A 16,916-nucleotide genomic window follows, 5' to 3' on the forward strand; every position below is an offset into this window, starting at 1 on the left:
ATATCAAAAAATATCTTTTTATCACAATTTTATTTAACACAAAAACAAAACAGAAATACATAAGAAAAGACCAATATTTTTGCAGCTATGATTTTACATTTAGAAAAAACAAATAGGCCATCTAACACTGTTAGAACAAAGACAAGTCACCCAAAAACAAATACTTAAAAAATGAATAGCATTCTAATGATAGAGAGTCCCATACTGAGTATCAATACAGACACATTTAGCCAAGAAAGAATTTATATAAGGGATATATAAGACCCAGACAAAAGCAAGACCAAATTATAATGAAAGAAATCAAGAAGTATCAATAATGGAGAGACTCAATTCCTTGACGGAAAGAATTGGTATCATGAACATAAGTCTTAAAAAGTTAATTTTAGACCTAGACAATTCAAACTGAAGCACCAAAAATACGTTTGCCTTATATAACACATTCCTTAGGGGAAAAAAGATTTTTTTGAATATTAAAAATATACACGTGTGGGGAGAAAAAAACAACAATGAAGACCAATATATTGATTTAATGGATTCGAATGCAGAGTTTAATTTATTATATGGCAAAAAATATTTAACTACCAAGAGTTAGAATTACCAAGAAGACTAATCAATGCTTTTGCTCAAAGCTAGGGAATAAAAGCACAAAGCGCTGAAATGCACTGCGGTAAGTGCTATGCTGGAGCTTCGCGAGCGCCGAGAGCCACCTCTCTTGGGCTCAGGAAAGGCTCAACGGGCATTTCAAATCTCACTCTGCCAGGCTGTGAGGCAGGAGGAGGGAGGGAGGGGCACTCGGAAGGAGCATCATTACAAACACAGAGTCGCAGATAAAATGGCACATTCCAGAAATTGCAGGTAGGTCAGACACACAATATTGGTCTGCATTTTAAAAACTCAATTAAGAGTCAATATTTAGGGCCGGCCCCGTGGCCGAGTGGTTAAGTTCGCGCCCTCTGCTGCACTGACCCAGGGTTTCGCTGGTTTGGATGGTGGGAGGAGACCTCACACTGCTCATCGGGCCACACTGAGACAGCGTACACATGCCACAACTAGAAGCACCCACAACTAAAAATATATAACTATATACTGGGGGACTTTGGGGAGAAGAAGGAAAAATAAAATCTTTTAAAAACAAGAGTCAATATTTAAAAGTCAGAAAATTTCTCATAAAAATCTGGATTTCTGGCTCCTTTTGACAAATGGGATGATATGGACAATATGGGCCCACATTCCCACATGGAAACAAGAGGTAGTTGCCTCTTTTAGACAGGACAGTTTGCCAAAGCACTTGCTCTCTTCCCCCATTCCTCTTACAGTCAGCTCACTTCATCCATTTAACTCACCTTTCTGGTGGCTGGAGGCATCTGAGTTTATGACTCCTACTCCACGTGACGGGGACCAATGAAGGTTATGGTAGAAAAAGCAGTATGATTAGGTATGCATTTCAAAAGATCAACCAGGCAGCAGGTCGGAAGGCAGAGGGAGAGCACCGGGGTTAGGAGATCAATGAAATGCACAAAAGCCTACCTACTATGTTACAAATTAAAAGGGGGCTACCAGCACTGAAGTGGAGCAGGGGGCCCCCTAGCAGCTTCTACAAAAAACCCTTGCAAGATGACTTGAAAATCACCGAGTTACGCATCTGTGAAATAAATGCAAGAGGTGGCGAAGGTGTGAAACAAGGCTGTGTCTATCAGATGGAAAGAAAGGGGCAGAAAAGCATACAAATTCGAGAGATTTTTGAGGGGGAAAAAAATCTCCAACACTGGGTAACCAGTTTGACACAGGGAAGAAGGAGAAAGAAGAGTATAGGACAGTTTGTAGGTTTTTGGCTTAAGCCATAGGTGGTGACATGCCAAAAGAAAGAAACCAAAGGAGGAACAAATCTGGAGGAAAGTTAATCTCTGAGTTGAGGGTATGTTGGATTTGTGGACCCTACGGATGTGCAGCTTCATCTCACAAGCCCCAATAAACTGCCAAAGAAAACCTCTCTCCAGCTCTAATGGGACGACTCTCTAACAGCTGAATCATCAGGGAAAAAGACGAGAGACAGGGATGGTTATATAAAAGACCTTTATAGAATGAATACCAACAGAACTAAGATCAAAATGGAATATTATAGAACTGAATAAAATGTTGCAACAAAGATTAGAGAGGGTCAATAACTTCATATATAAAATCATAATTATAAAATATATAAAAAGTACACAATAAGGTAAAATTCTACCAAGTCTCTTAATGGGAGAGGTATGCATTTACACATGACACTATTGCCATTAAGGACTTCAGGTGGCTTACAACAAAAATATACATCATAAAAGGATATAATGCAAATAATAATAAAATGTAAAAACAATTCTTAAAAAACTTAGCACCAGGAGAAATCAGAACTAAGAAAAAAGAAACCAGATGTGCAGAACACAAGGGCTTTCAGAAAGTGTTGTTGACAATCAAAGTGAAAAGATTAACATAAGTTGCGTGAATCCATTATCGTCCATTAGGAGAAAGCATAGCAATTTCTCACTTTAAAAAGGACATTTCTGCACAATAGACAAGACAGTATTTTTGATAAAAAAAATTTCTAAGTTAAATAAATTTAGCTTTACGAAAAACTCGCTACCTTGTCCCTATTTCTCAAATGTTATGTTCCTGCAGGACAGGTAAAATCTTTTTAAAAACACTACACAATGACACTGGGGAATACTGCTACAGCAAACACAGGAAAGGATTTCATAAAGTTGCTTCTCTGTGGTACCCCTTGACAAAAACAAAGAACCAAACATCTCAGTACAATCTGATGAAGACAGCTGGGTGGGTCGGGGCAGAGAGAAGGGAGGAAGGAGAGAGTCAACACGAAATGGGTGAGGTATATAGATTTCTGATGGTCCATCCTGATCCACAGAAAACAGATACAAGGCAGAGGAATGGACAAACTACACATCCTTCAAACTATAGCAATTTGGGCTTCGGTAAAAGCTTAATAAGAGATAAGAGTGTCGACAGAATGAGGTAGAAATCTCTGGTGAGCACCCGGAAGTTATATACTCTGTGGTGATGGGTGAGGATGGATCCACATCCACAAGAGTTAGCTATCACATGAGCACAGCACAGATGACATCCTTTCATGAAAATCAAAGAGCCTAATTAAAAGTCATCCCACATCTGCAGGGGAGGGCTCCAGTAATTAAAGGGCATGGACAAAATGCACGAAATACATACAGAAGGCAGACACACGGAAAAATATTTACTTGCACATATATGTAAAGAAATGCAAACCAAAAGATGCTATCATTTAGCAACTATAAGCTAAGCAAAAGTAAAGAATAACTTTAAAAATTCAATATTGTGTGGATTTTAAGAAAAGAGTTATATTCAAAATTCGTTAGAAAGAATCAAAATATCCCCAAATAAGGGAAACAGTTAAGTAAACTAGGCTATATTAGTGTATCTGTGCATAAAAACGATCATGCATGATCAATGTGAACAAAGTAGAAAGACACTTATGGAATAACAAGTAAAAAAAATAAAGAGTATAAAGTGTACGCACTCCATAAATACATTTGTGTAAATGCATAAATGTGTGTGTGAAGGTAAAATGTGTGTATATGTGGAAAAACACTTGGCTGGGTCACACAAGCAGCAGAAACCTACCCCTTTCAGAGCTCCGGCCAGGCAACCTGGGGAAAGCTCTGGGGGTTGCAGGCAGAGACGCCGTCTCCAGGGTCAGCCCTGGGCTGACCCCACGCACACTCAGGTTTTACCCCCTCTTTGCCTGCACAATGTCCAACCTCATCCCCAACCTCCCATTCCCAATTTTATCCTCCCAATCTGACATTTTCTCCTTTTCCATCTTCTTTAATTCTCACAACAACCTGGGAGGTAGGTTTTATCCAGGCCACTATTAATAAACAATTAAATGAATAAATGGTTACAAATTAAAGCTCAACAGAAGCTTTGTTTTCAGACCTTCCAACTGGACAAGCTTCTTCTCATTTCACTGCCGTCCTTTAAGGTTTACCTGCGCACGACTTCTTGGCTGACTGAGCAGGGACAGAAACAGGAGGACTGGCTCCTGCAGCCCCAGCTACGTGTACTCCTTGTTTCTCAACGCCCTGTGAATGCTCGGCAGAAGCAGCTGAATTATCTAAAAAGATGAGCAAAGAGACGAGCTTTCCTAAGACACCACTTTTATCACTCTAAATTTCATTTTATTTGGGGAACATCAGCCCAGCTAATCAAATCTCAGACAAAACTCTCAACACTCTTGATTTGAAGCATTTGTGTCTTCTGGATTAAAAAAAAAAAGTATCTATCTATGTATTTCAACAGAAGCAGAAAGACACTATTTCATGGGAGAGACCCACTAAATTAGACCAGAGGAAGATAATGACAGACCTCATACATAGCACAATGTAGAAGGTGTCTGCCACCACATAGGGTTCCCTAGAGCCCCGCCTCTTTTCAAACCACCTGCTCATAAAGTCAGCCACTACCATCCCAACATGAGAAAATCCATCTTAAAAGCTTAGAGACCCTGACTTTGGTGATTTGGCTTTCCCATCAGCAATTCTCCTAAGCCCACAACCCACTGAAAGCAAATCTAACAAGTAACCTGAATGCATTAGAATTAAAGGAACACCAAACCACACTTTGTAGACCTTAAGAAATGACAGACTACACAGCAATATGGGAAGATATTTGTGATGTTAGATAAAGTGAAAATTTAAGACGCTAAACTGATGCACGCTTTGACCACAACTGGACTAGTATTTGTATAGTAAGAGGACTGAAGAGCCTGCAACTAAATGGTAACAATTACTGTGGATTAGAGAGAGTGGAGTCATGTGCAATTGTTATTTCTACTCTCTATTTTCCAAATATTTCTGTAATGTGGTTAAAATTTCCTAAAAATTAAAAAAGAAAAAACTTTAATTCGATTTAATACAAGAAAGCCCTCCCTGCATTATCCTTTCTTTTCTAGTCACTGGCCCACCTCCCTCCTCTTTTTCCCTAACGAAACTACCTCCTCCCTGACTGGCGCTTACTGAGGAGCTACACTGCTCAAACACTGGGGCAGAAGCCTGTGGCTGGCAGCACTGAAAATAAACCCCATCCCTTCCTTCCTTGTGTTAGAATCACAGTTCCATACCACAAAATGTTCAACGTCCTAAGTAAGCTTCCCCAAAGACAGAGCAGCACTTAACCTATGAAGTGCTTTCTCCCCAGACTCACTTTCAGGTCAAAACTGCATCGTTGACAATGCTTTATCTCCCTCTGATCCACTCACCTTTATTTTCGAGCATCTTGTGCAGCTTCATGTGCCTGTAGGTGGAGATTATCTGAAAGTTAACGACACTCGGGATATTCAGACCCTGGTCCTGCAGCAGCTTCAGGGCCGCAGCGTGAATGAGCTGATGGGACCGTGTGCACTTCTGAAGTCTGCACTCCCCCCTGACGAAGGACTTGCACACGTGGAACTTGTTGCATTTATCCTTGAGGTTGCAGTAACCATACAACGCTTCACCTTTGTTGTAGAGTAAACAGACCTGGTAGAGCAATGAGGCAACACTTAAAACAGTCGTTTTCACTGTATCTCTTAAGCCAATAAATGATAGATTCTCTAAATGGCAACTTCTCGTCATGAATGGCTGTTAAAATCAATGGATGAAAGGCAGATGGGTACTCTAATGGTACCCCCATCGGACCTCCCCCAGCTCCACTGAGGCACAGGTTGCTCCTCTCTGATCTTGACCCTCAGTTGACCCGGCCTCTTCACCCACATCCTGTAGCCAGTGAGTGAATTCTAGGCAGGTACAAAAGGCTGGCCCCCTTGCCTCAAGGCCAGAACAATTCTTCAGTGTAATTTCTGCTCCAGAACCTTGCGAAGAATCAAGTCAAGGTCAGACTTTTTACCCTGCTTGTAGCTTTCCCTTCCCTGTATCCTGCTTCGGTCTTTTACACCTCACAGAATTTTCCCGAGGAGCCCACCTTCAATAAATCACAGGCACCTAAATCCCCAAGTCAGGCTCTGCTTCCAGGGAAACCAATCCAGACAGGCAGCGCGAGCAGATAACTTATCATCCAGACAAGGACATTTTTCAGGGAGCAGTATTAATATCACATTGGGACAACTAATGTAAACCGGGTCTGTCCCAGGCAAACCAAGCGCCTCCGGATGGGGAACTTCACAATGACGGATCAGCCTGTCAACCCTAAAACCACGAATCAATCTTAACCTCGCAGAGAAAAAGATAACCCAACATTGCGTACCTCCTGCTGGGACACATTAGGAAACACAAATGTCCAGGTTTTAGCAGGAAGGTCTGACATCGCTGGAAACCCCTCAGTCCCAGGCAAGCGGGGACTTGCCCTAACAATGCACCACACGTACAAAAAATTCTTGCTACAAAAATCAAACCTAAACCCAGTCAATCCTCCAGATTTAACTATCAATTTATAGTAAACTCAGGGGGTAGAGGAACTTGTTCAATGATATTAGAGGAATGCAATCAGTCAAACCTAAAGCGTGGGAAGTTCTACTGGACACAGATGACCTGGTTTAAAACAAAATGGTATCCTACCTATAACTGTGATGCCACTTTTCTAAAATGAACTCATAGTATTACAGCAATTCCCATCTCCCCCAAAGAATTCCTATAAAACAGTTTTAGGAACTTAAATGACTCTAAAACTTATCTGAAAAAGGAAACAAGTGAGAATTGATTAAAGAAAAAAAATGGAAAAAGAAGAATAATGGGCATAGACTTGTACCATCATATATTAAAATGCACACCACTTTAATTCAACAGTGTGATAACATGTGAAGAATGTACAGGAGATAAGGAAAAGAGATCCTAGACCTAACCCCAAAATCAGAATCACCTATTCTTAAAGATTTGTTAGAGCTGAATGGTAAAACTATGAGCCTAATGTTTTCTCTTTTTTCTTTTAAAGATTTTATTTTTCCTTTTTCTCCCCAAAGCCCCCCGGTTCATAGCTGTATATTTTTAGTTGTGAGTCCTTCTAGTTGTGGCATGTGGGACGCCGCCTCAGCATGGCTTGATGAGTGGTGCCATGTCTGCGCCCAGGATCCAAACTAGCAAAACCCTGGGCCGCCAAAGCAGAGCGTGCAAACTTAACCACTCAGCCACGGGGCCGGCCCCCTAACATTTTCTTGTAGAAGACTTTTAACTAATACTCTGGTTTTTTGGGTTTTCAAAAGTTTTATTTTAGTGCTTTATTTTCAAAAAACTATTCTGGCTTTCTATTTCTTCTTGAATCAATTTTGATGAGTTATATTTTTCTAGAAATTTGTCCATTTCATGTAAGTTTTCAAATATATCACTACAGCATTTTCATATTTCCAATGTGTGTGTTTTCCAACACTACCCAGCAATTCTCATACTGACCGGGTGTCCCACAAATTTAATAATTCTGACACTATCTCCAGGTCTATCTCCGGGATAGTATAAATACTAGATCCCACAGGTTAAGGGCTCAGTCCCACAAGACTGCACCTACTTCAAACGTCAATCCCAAGTCCAGGTTGTCACCTATGCCTCTGACCTACTGGCTATAGATCGGAAGTTCCTAGGACCCCCCTTTGGGTTCAATTAATTTGCTAGAAAGGTCACAGAACTCAGAGGAACATTTTTACTTACTAGAATATCAGTTTATTATAAAAGGACATAACTCAGGAACAGCCAGATGGAAGAGATGCATGGGGAAGGTAAGTGAGAGCAGCACGGAGATTCCACTCTCCCTTTTGGGTTTTTACAGAGGCTTCATTACGTAGGCAGGACTGGTTAAATCATTGGCCACTGGTAACTCCCGCCTCCCCTCCTAGGAGGTGGGGGTGGGACTGAGAGTCCCAACCCGCTGATCACATGGCTGGTTCTCCTGGCAACCAGCCCCCATCCTTAGGTGACCGAGGGGCTTTTCAAAAACCTGCATCACTCTCAACACTTAGGAAATTCCAAGGGTTTGAGGGGCTCTGTGCCAGGAAAAGGGATGAAGACCAAATACAGATTTCTTACTATAAATCACAATATTCGTCCCTTATTGATTTTTCATCGTGTACTACATCTGTATTATGTACTGTATCTTGAGGAGAGTGGTAAAAAGGGGTCATTAGGCATTTTCACACTAGAGATGTGAGGTACCATTTGTGCCTCATCCACCGTGCTCGTCTATGGTCCCTGCTGTCCAAGTGGCCATGTTTTGTGCCACATGACACACGCCTCCAGACGCAGCGGATGGGACCAGGGGTGGGCTCCTGTCCTAAGTGCAGCCAACCCATTGGCTGCTCACAAAACACTGAAGTGGAGTATAGGAGTATAGGAGTATAGTAGAACACTGGGGAGAAGGCATAAAGAAAGAGATTCAATAGGATTAACAACATAAAAACGTGAAACTTCTATAAGCAAAAAAATTCATAAAAACTAAAGGTAAATAGAGGTTGCACTGCCCCTTCCCTCTGAGAGAGGAAGGAATGGACCCTGCCTCCTAGCTGCTGCCATCCTCCTCTCCCTTCCTGCCCATCACCTGCTCCACCTGCTGCTTGGATGACCTCTGGCAACATGGCTGGAATGTATCTGGCTCATAACCATGACCTACCACACCTGGCTTCAAAACCTGAAGAAATTAGAAAGGAGATGGATGCCAAGAAGAAAGCTCTTGGCTCCTAAGGGTGACTCCAGCGCTGCCTTCTGGGTACAGACTGCTGCCTTGATGGCAGCCTCTGCCATCTGAACCAAAGGCTCCAGCTCATACCTCCAGCCTTGTCTTTCCTCCCTTCTAGACCCTGAAATTCCTTAGAGTTAAAATGGGACCACAATCGTGAACTACCCTCTATTTTCCCAATACCTTCCCTTTTTTTCACCCCTCTCCCAGCAACTTGAGAATATAACCTCGGGCCCTCCAGGACCAGTTAACTGACCTCATCTTATCAACAGAGTAATTAAGAGTGGGTTTTTACATATGATCCAGCTATTCCACTGCTGGGTATTTATCCAAAGAACTTGAAAACACAAAGGCATAAAGATACTTGCACCCCTATGTTCATTGCGGCATTATACAGAATAGCCAAGACGTGGAAGCAACCTAGGTGCCCAGCAAGGGACAAATGGATAAAGAAGATGTGGTATTTATACACGATGGACTACTACTCAGCCATAAGAAATGATGAAATCCAGCCACTTGTGACAACATGGATGGACCTTGAGGGTATTATGCTGAGTGAAAAAGTCAGAGGGAGAAAGTCAAATACCATATGATCTCACTCATAAGTAGAAGATAAAAACGACAAAAAAAAAAAAAACACATAGCATTGAAGATTGGACTGGTGGTTATCATTGGGGAAGGGGGGAGAGGGGAGGGCAAAAGGGGTGATTAGGGTCACATGTGAGGGGATGCACTATAATTAGTGTTCGGGTGGTGAACACAATGTAATGTATCTAGAATTTGAAATATGATGTACATCCCAAAAAAACAAAAATATTAAAAAAAAAAAAAAAAGAGTGGGTTTTTAGGAACTGACACCTCTTGTCCAGTTCAAGCCAGTTGAGACCACCAACCCATCACTGGGGCCTACGAAAATGCTCGATAAGTGACTTTTTGACGTCATGGAGCTAAAAACTCCACCCTCAGATCATGGTAATGCCGCCATTTTGTGAACATGCATCCTACGTAGAGGCATGAAGCTTGACTACGCTCACGCAGATCATCAATTTCCTCACTTCTCCTTACCTCTGATCATTATCTCCACACTTCAGACCGCCCTGCCCTTCATCCCATAAATTGTGCCCCAAGCCCTGGATCAGGGAGACAGATCTGAGAGCATATAACCCTGTCTCCTGGCAGATTGATCTCACAAAATAAAGCTGATTTCTTTTCCCCAAAGCTGATGCCATAATAATTGGCGTTTTGTAATGCACATCAGGAAGAGAATCCCAATTTTGTGCGGTAATGAGAATGACTATGATAGAATCATTCTGCTAGATTAGAAAACTCTACTTTTAATTTGTGCTCTCTTGTAATACCTTCTTTTAGGGGTCCAACTATTTTGTTTTAAAAAAATTCTTGTGTGGGGCCAGCCAGGTGGCATAGTGGTTAAGTTCCCACACTCTGCTTTGGTAGCCCTGGGTTCATAGGTTTGAATCTTGGGCGCAAACCTACACACCGCTCATCAAGCCACGCTGTGGCAGCATCCTACACAAAATAGAGGAAGATTGGCACAGATGTTAGCTCAGCGACAATCTTCCTCACCAAAAAAATATGTATATATATTTCTTGTGTACAGCTAAACAGATACAAACATGCTAATTTTACCAAGATAGCTGTTATAATGGGTACTTTTTTAAGCATTTGAAACTAAATCATGTTGTTTCAAAGCAATTAAAATTAATATCTAAAGCCCCAAAAAAGTAAATGGGGAAAACACTTGCAACAAATGTGACCAAAAAAGAGATTTATATTATGAAAGACATCTTATAAATTAACAGGAAAAGACAAGTGCCTCAACAGAAAAATAGGCAAAAGCATACACAGGCAATTCACAAAACACAGACTTCATAGTCAGACAGAGCTAAATTCAAATTCGCCATTTACTATGTGACCTTGGGCAAGTCATTTAATCTATCTGAGCCTCAGTTTCCTCACGTGTAAAATGGGGACAAGAATATCTCACTCACAGGTTATGAATGAGCTAAGGTATACAAATTGCTTAGCATTCAGTAAGCACTCAAAAAACCAGTAGCCATGATTATTTCTATACCACAGAAGTCCATCACTCCCTGTGTATCAAAGCCCAATAAAACCATAGACATTCCAGAAAAATCAGCACTGTTCCATAACACCCCTATACACCTCAGGCTGTCCTCTGCAAGTAGACTTTCCATGTTCCCCCCAACATCTCTCAGGGTACAGGCAATATGCGGGTGACTCTTTGTTGACTCACCTCTGGTAAAAGGCAGGGGTCGTTCTGCAAAAGCAGGATCCGAAGCTGAGCCTCATTGAGGCCGAAAAGGCCGTGGTTTTTCAGGACTTGGATGTTGACCGGTGTGTGGATATCATGGGAGAGGGTACAGGTAGACCTGGGGGAACACGAAGCTCTGATCAGAGGCTCAGGCGAAGGAGGGCCAGTCGGTCAGATTCCTGGCCTAGGGCCACTTGCCACTTGCATGTGAAGTTAAACAATTTCCATGAACCACAGGATACCGCAGCCTAATAAGTTCTGACAAAGAGAAAGCTGGGTTGAAACAACTCCCCTCCCAGGGTCATTTTCATTTAAATGAGGCCGCCTCGGAGCCCAGGAAACCCCTGTCCCAGCCAGCTGCCTGGACGGACGGTGTTGACCAGTTCTGTGGGTGCCCGCACGGGTCTTCTCCACCCCTAACAGCTGCTCGCCCCCCCACCCCCAGCCCACCACCGCTCAGAAGAGCGAGAGCCCCCAGCTCGCTTTGGGGGCTGGAGTAAACCAAAGAAGACTGCAGGCAGGAGGCAGCCCCGACGACCTCCCCACACCATCCCGCCCTCAGTTTCCCGGGGGTCAGACTAGATCAGGCTTTCTACATGGAGAGAGCACAGCCTCGCTTCTGGAAAACTGTGTCTTAGGTGGGAAGGAGCAATCTCTGAATAAAGAGGCCACGGGGCTCGTGGGACCTGCAACGCCCCCGAAAGGCCCACTGGAGTAAATGAACTCCCAAGTCCCAAGCCAGTCCTGGTTGATCCCGGCCATGTTGTGCGGGACCCGGGGGCAGGGGCTGCAAGGTTTTGGCGAGAGGTGTGAGCAACCCAGATGGACACGACCCCCGCCTCACGGCGCGCGGGGGCGAGGAGCGCAGAGGAGGCCTCCCCGGAGGACCCTGAGGGCCCTTCCCTTCCGCCCCGCCGGAGGGGGTCGCCCGGCCCCACGGCCCTCTTCCCATTGCCCGGGGCTCTGCTTGCAGCCGGACCGGCCAGGCCCGCGGCCCCGCGCGGCGATCGCGCCCCCGCCCCGGGAGGCCGCCGCGTCCCGCCCGCCGCGCCGCCGCCTCACCAGCAGTCGCGGTTCGGGCACTTGCCCAGCATGTGCCGGCGGCAGAGGTGCAGCTGGTCGCAGGCCTTGCACTCGCCGCGCTGGTAGCGGGCGCAGAGGCGCGCGGAGGACACGGCCACCACCCTCCAGGCCGAGGGCCCGCCGCCGCCCGCGCCCGCCGCGCCCGCCGCCGCCTCGGCCTCGGCGTCCCAGAGGCCCTCCCGCATCTCCACCTCCTGCAGCAGGAAGCGCTCGGGCCCGGCCTGGCGCAGCACCGCCCGCAGCCGCGCCTCCGACAGCTCCACGTTGCCGCGCAGGTCCTGGAGGAACATGCGGCCGCCGTTGGCGCACAGCACCTTGGTGAGGAAGGAGCACACCGTGGGCTCCGCCATGCTCGCCGCCCGGGCCTGGGCGGCCAGCGCGCGAGCCGAGGCGGGCAGACTCCTCCCAGTCACGTCCACGGCTCAGAGCCCCCTCCGGCCCGGCCTGGGGAGGCGGGGCGGCGGCCGTGGCCGCGGCGGTGGAAGGAGGGCCCCGGGCGCGCGGCCCTCCCCTGGACGCCCATCAGGCGGGGACAGCGTCTACGGGGAGCCGGCTCCGGGCCAGGCGTTGCCTTGAGGGACGTGTGCGGTGCAGTCAGGACATGCAAGCACACGAGGGAATTTGAGTGCTGGGAAGGGCTGCGAGGAAGATGAAATAGGTAATGTGGCAGAAGGTGCGTGGCTGGGTGCCTTAGGGAGTCGGCAGGCCACTAGCCGCTGTGGCTGTTGAGCACTTGAGATGTGACCCGTCCGAGCTGAGATGTGGTAGGAGCGTGAAATACACACAGTGGATTTCGAAGATTTAGAATGAAAAGAATGTGAAATATCATTAATAACTTTATATTAATCATGTTAAATTGATAAATAATATTTTATTACCAGTTCATCTGTTTCTTTTACTTTTCCAATGTAGCCATGAGGAAATTTTAAGTTATGTATGGTGGCTCACTTTATGTTTCTTTTGGACGGCACTGGTCTCGACCTGTACATTTATTGAGTAGCTGTCCTTTGCCAGACACCATGCTCATTCAATGAACATTTTTTGAGCCACCTGCTAATGCAGCGACAGAGTACAAAGATGAATAAGACATAATCGAGGAACTCGAGCAGCCTGGTTTCTATGGTTCGGGGTGGTTGTGAGGGTTAAATGGCTTAATGTCATGTCAGAAGCTCAAGAGGAAGGCAACTGCTCAGATGCTGGGAGGCCTTCTCTGCCATGCTGAGAAGCGTGGACTTACACACGTGCTCAAGACTGCAAAGCCACTGAAGAGATTGCAGCTTCGGAGTGATGTCATCCCTCTGCCCAGAATGCTTTCCCTCTGATCTAGATGTTTCCTTTTTGTCATTCAGCTCTGAGCTTAAATGTCTTCTCTTCAGCAAGGCCTCTCCTGACGTGCAAATCTAAAGTAGTTCGCCATTCTTTGCATGGAACATATCACAGATAATTTTTCTTTTTGTTTATTTATATATCTGTGGAAGTCAAGCCCATGAAAGCAGGATCTCGTTTGTTTTGTTTGTTACTGTATTTCCAAACTTCCAACAGTGCCTGGCCGGACTGTAGTATGAGTGTTTTAGAAAGATGCCTGGCAGCAATAAGAATGGATTTCTAGCAAAGCAAGACAAGATAAGGAATAATGGAAGAGAAACAGGCTTTGAGGACTATAATCTTCGTTTTTATTGTGTGGAGTTTGCAGTGCACTTTGTGTGGAGCAAGATAAGATGCTCAGTAGGCAGTTGTATACACACATCTAGAGCTTAAGAAAGATGAGAGGGGAACATAGATTTGAGGCACATCAGATTATTAGGTCATTGAAGATGTGAGGGTTAATAAGATCACCCAGCAAAAATGAAGAGCGTGAAAAGCAGAGGTGAGAGGATAGCACTTTGTGGAATAGCTGCATTAAAGAAACAGAGGGAGGAGGAGAAAACTCAGAAGGAAACTGGCAGTAGCTTTTAATGTCTTGCCTATGTGCCTTTGGCACTCAGCATTTGCACCTGGACGCTCTGCCTAAGGTCTTTTTCCCCCCGCAGAAGGAGCAAGCTTGCTGGCAGTAGAGACAGGCTGAAATTACCAAGAAGAGTCCTCAACCAGTGATGTTAGGGCATTGGTGGTGTGGGATCTGCTCGGACCCCCATAGTTGGTATGAAGATTATTTTAAACTGAAGACATTCGAGATTCAAACAGATACAGAAAGAAGCCTTCTTAGAGCTTCTCTTATTTCAAAAAAGCAGAAACTTCTGGGAATGAGGCTGCCATAGATCCTCTCTCTGGGGATGTTTTATGGCCATGAAGAAGAAAAATAAAACTGAGATCACTGGCATCTGCATAAATGAACATCACAAATTTCCTTATCTCTTGTTTATTCCTCTAGAAACCCATTTGTTCTCCCCATAGAAGCCTTTCTGCCCACTCTCTCTCCCCTGTTAAGATAGGTATATAAACCTCCTTTTTAACTGTTGAGGAGTCACTTCTTTTTCATATGCATATGAATGAACTTGTTTCTTCTCCTGTTAATCTGTCTGTTAAATTTGCAGGCCCCCGGGAACTGAACCTAAGAGGGTAGAGGAATAATTTTCCCTCCCAGATAGTAGATAAATATCACAGGGCATCATTCCTCAGGTGGAACAACTTCATGTATATATTCCATAGTCTCCCAGAGTTTCCTCAGTGGAACTGAGCCCCTGTTGCCCACAGCTATAATCTGCTTGTTAGCATGCCTTATATTCCCTTCCTTTCCCTGTTTCACCTCCTCACTCCCCTATCAGTGTTTCTTGGGATCACCTCCCAAATAAACCACTTGCATCCAATCTTGTTCTGTTTGCTTCTGAGGGAATCCAGCCTAAGATATAAACTGATAAAGAGGTTAGAGAAAAATCATTGGAGAGAGAGAGTCATTTATACACACACAGAGGAGAAAACTTCAAGGAGGAAATGGTCAGCATGACAAAATACTGCAGGGAGGTTTCCTACAAGGGTATTGATGAACTAGGCAAGCTTATTTCAGAGGTATAATGAGAAAAGGCAGATTTCTGTAGGTTAAAAAAAAGAGAATGGAGAAGTCAAGGAATGATAGACTACTTTTTAAAATAAGTTATCTGAAAAGGTAAAATGATAAAATGAGAACTAGAGGAAGACGTAAGATGGAGGCAGGTATTTTATTATAGTAGAGACAAGCATAGTTATATGTCAAGTGAAAAGAGCCAACAGGAGGAGAAATTTGAAAATATGGCTAAGAATAACGGTAATTCAGTGGGTGAGGTTCATATGACACTGGGAGAAAATGGGACACTGGAAGAATTAACCTTAGACAGAAGGAGAAATACCTCTTCCATTTAGACAAGAGGAAAAGAGGCAAGGATGAGTGCATGAAAAGGAAAGTTCATAGGCTCAAGATGAAGTAGAAAAGCCCCAATAGTTGCTTGTGTTGTGGTGGTGTTATTAAGTATAAGACAAGACAAAGAATGGGTGGGGAAGAGTCGCTTGAGGAGGCTGGTAAGATTACCAAGCCTGTCCTGTGGGGATGGGGAGAATGCTGACAGGTAGGGGTGATGGAGTGCAGGGGCTTTGCCAAGGATGAGAACCAAGAATGTGTAGTGGTATTAATGCAAACAGCTCTGCAGTTCTCTCTAACAATACTCAATGTTTAGAAACAGAATTTGATTAATCCACTGTTGGGTTTGCCTAATGGATGGGACATACTTTCAAAGGTTCTGGGTGATTGAAACTATTAATTGAAAGAGTAGTCAGGTGCTGAATGGGCTGGAGGCTAGATAAGGAAGTGAAGACAGGAAGGGGCTGAATGGGTGTGGGGAAAGTAGATGCAGGGAATGTGAGAGAGCAAAAACAGTGAGTCAGAGGTAGAATATACAAGTTTACAATTCCAGAAAAGAGTGGTCCTAGAGCAATTCTGACTAATGACAGTGTGGTGATGAATGTGGATGTCCGGAGTCGAGTGAAGACGGTGAAGACAAAGAGGTTGAAGAGCGCTAAGGCTAGGAGTGTTGGGGGGGTTGTCCACAACGAATGCTGAAGCAAGGTGGGAGGACTGCAGTGGAGAGGAAGACCATGAGCCAGAACAAGTGTTCAATGAGTGTGGAGGCACGACCAGGAGTAGATGTAGGCGTTCTTGGGGAAGGGTGGGGAAGTGAGAGGGAAGGAGTCGAGACTGTTCTGTAGAGAGCTAGCACAGCAGTGTCGTGAATATGTGGGTTCTGGAGCTGGACTCTAGGGGTCCATCATCCTGGTTCTGTTACTCCTTAGCCATGAAACCTTGGGTAAGTTATTTGAGCCTCAGCAGAGTATAGTTCTGGAGTCAGAAGTGTGTGATAATTGGAGTATGGGAATAAATGAGATCATTCATGGGAAAGTGTGTAAAGGAAGAAAAAAAAGATCCGGAGCAGACTATTGGGCAATGTGGAGTTAGAGGAGAAAAGGGAGAAATCGGAGACTGGGTGAAGATGCCGGACTCACAAGGGGATGGAAACGAGAAACACAGGAGGTTGAGACTAAGGGTGGTATTTCAGGATTTGAGTTTTTAGGATTTGGGCAGTTCCTTCTAAGTTCTGATATACCCTCCAACTCGGACTCTGAAGCTCATTCTCAAACAAATGTTGATGACCGCTCCTGGCACACTTCTCTAGCACAAGCTTTTGAACACGTCCCTCCAAGGACGTGCACTAATGTCACTGTCATAACCTTCTAAACGAAATCTTCCTGTTATGCCCTGTACTGTTTCCCAGCCATGTCCTTCAGCATAGCCCCAGGACCCTAACCACGCATTCAGCACTCAGCATTCATTGCCTTTTATGGTAGTGATGAATGAATGAAAAGCAAGAGGATATATTGGAGTATGTGAGGA

General features: G+C 44.6%; 1 protein-coding gene across 1 annotated transcript; it reads right to left on the reverse strand.

Moving 5' to 3' along the window:
- Positions 1 to 1,062: 1,062 nt before the first annotated feature.
- Positions 1,063 to 12,461, reverse strand: ZC3HAV1L (zinc finger CCCH-type containing, antiviral 1 like). The gene is made up of 4 exons (XM_046669127.1): positions 12,038 to 12,461; positions 10,958 to 11,093; positions 5,288 to 5,546; positions 1,063 to 4,144 (listed from the first exon to the last, which is right to left on the reverse strand). The coding sequence occupies exons 1-4, from the start codon at positions 12,406 to 12,408 to the stop codon at positions 4,008 to 4,010; spliced, it is 903 nt and encodes a 300-aa protein (XP_046525083.1). The 5' UTR covers positions 12,409 to 12,461; the 3' UTR covers positions 1,063 to 4,007.
- Between the last annotated feature and the right edge of the window lie 4,455 nt (positions 12,462 to 16,916).

This window comes from Equus quagga, chromosome 8 (genome assembly GCF_021613505.1).
Source record: "Equus quagga isolate Etosha38 chromosome 8, UCLA_HA_Equagga_1.0, whole genome shotgun sequence".
Classification (NCBI taxonomy): Eukaryota; Metazoa; Chordata; class Mammalia; order Perissodactyla; family Equidae; genus Equus; species Equus quagga.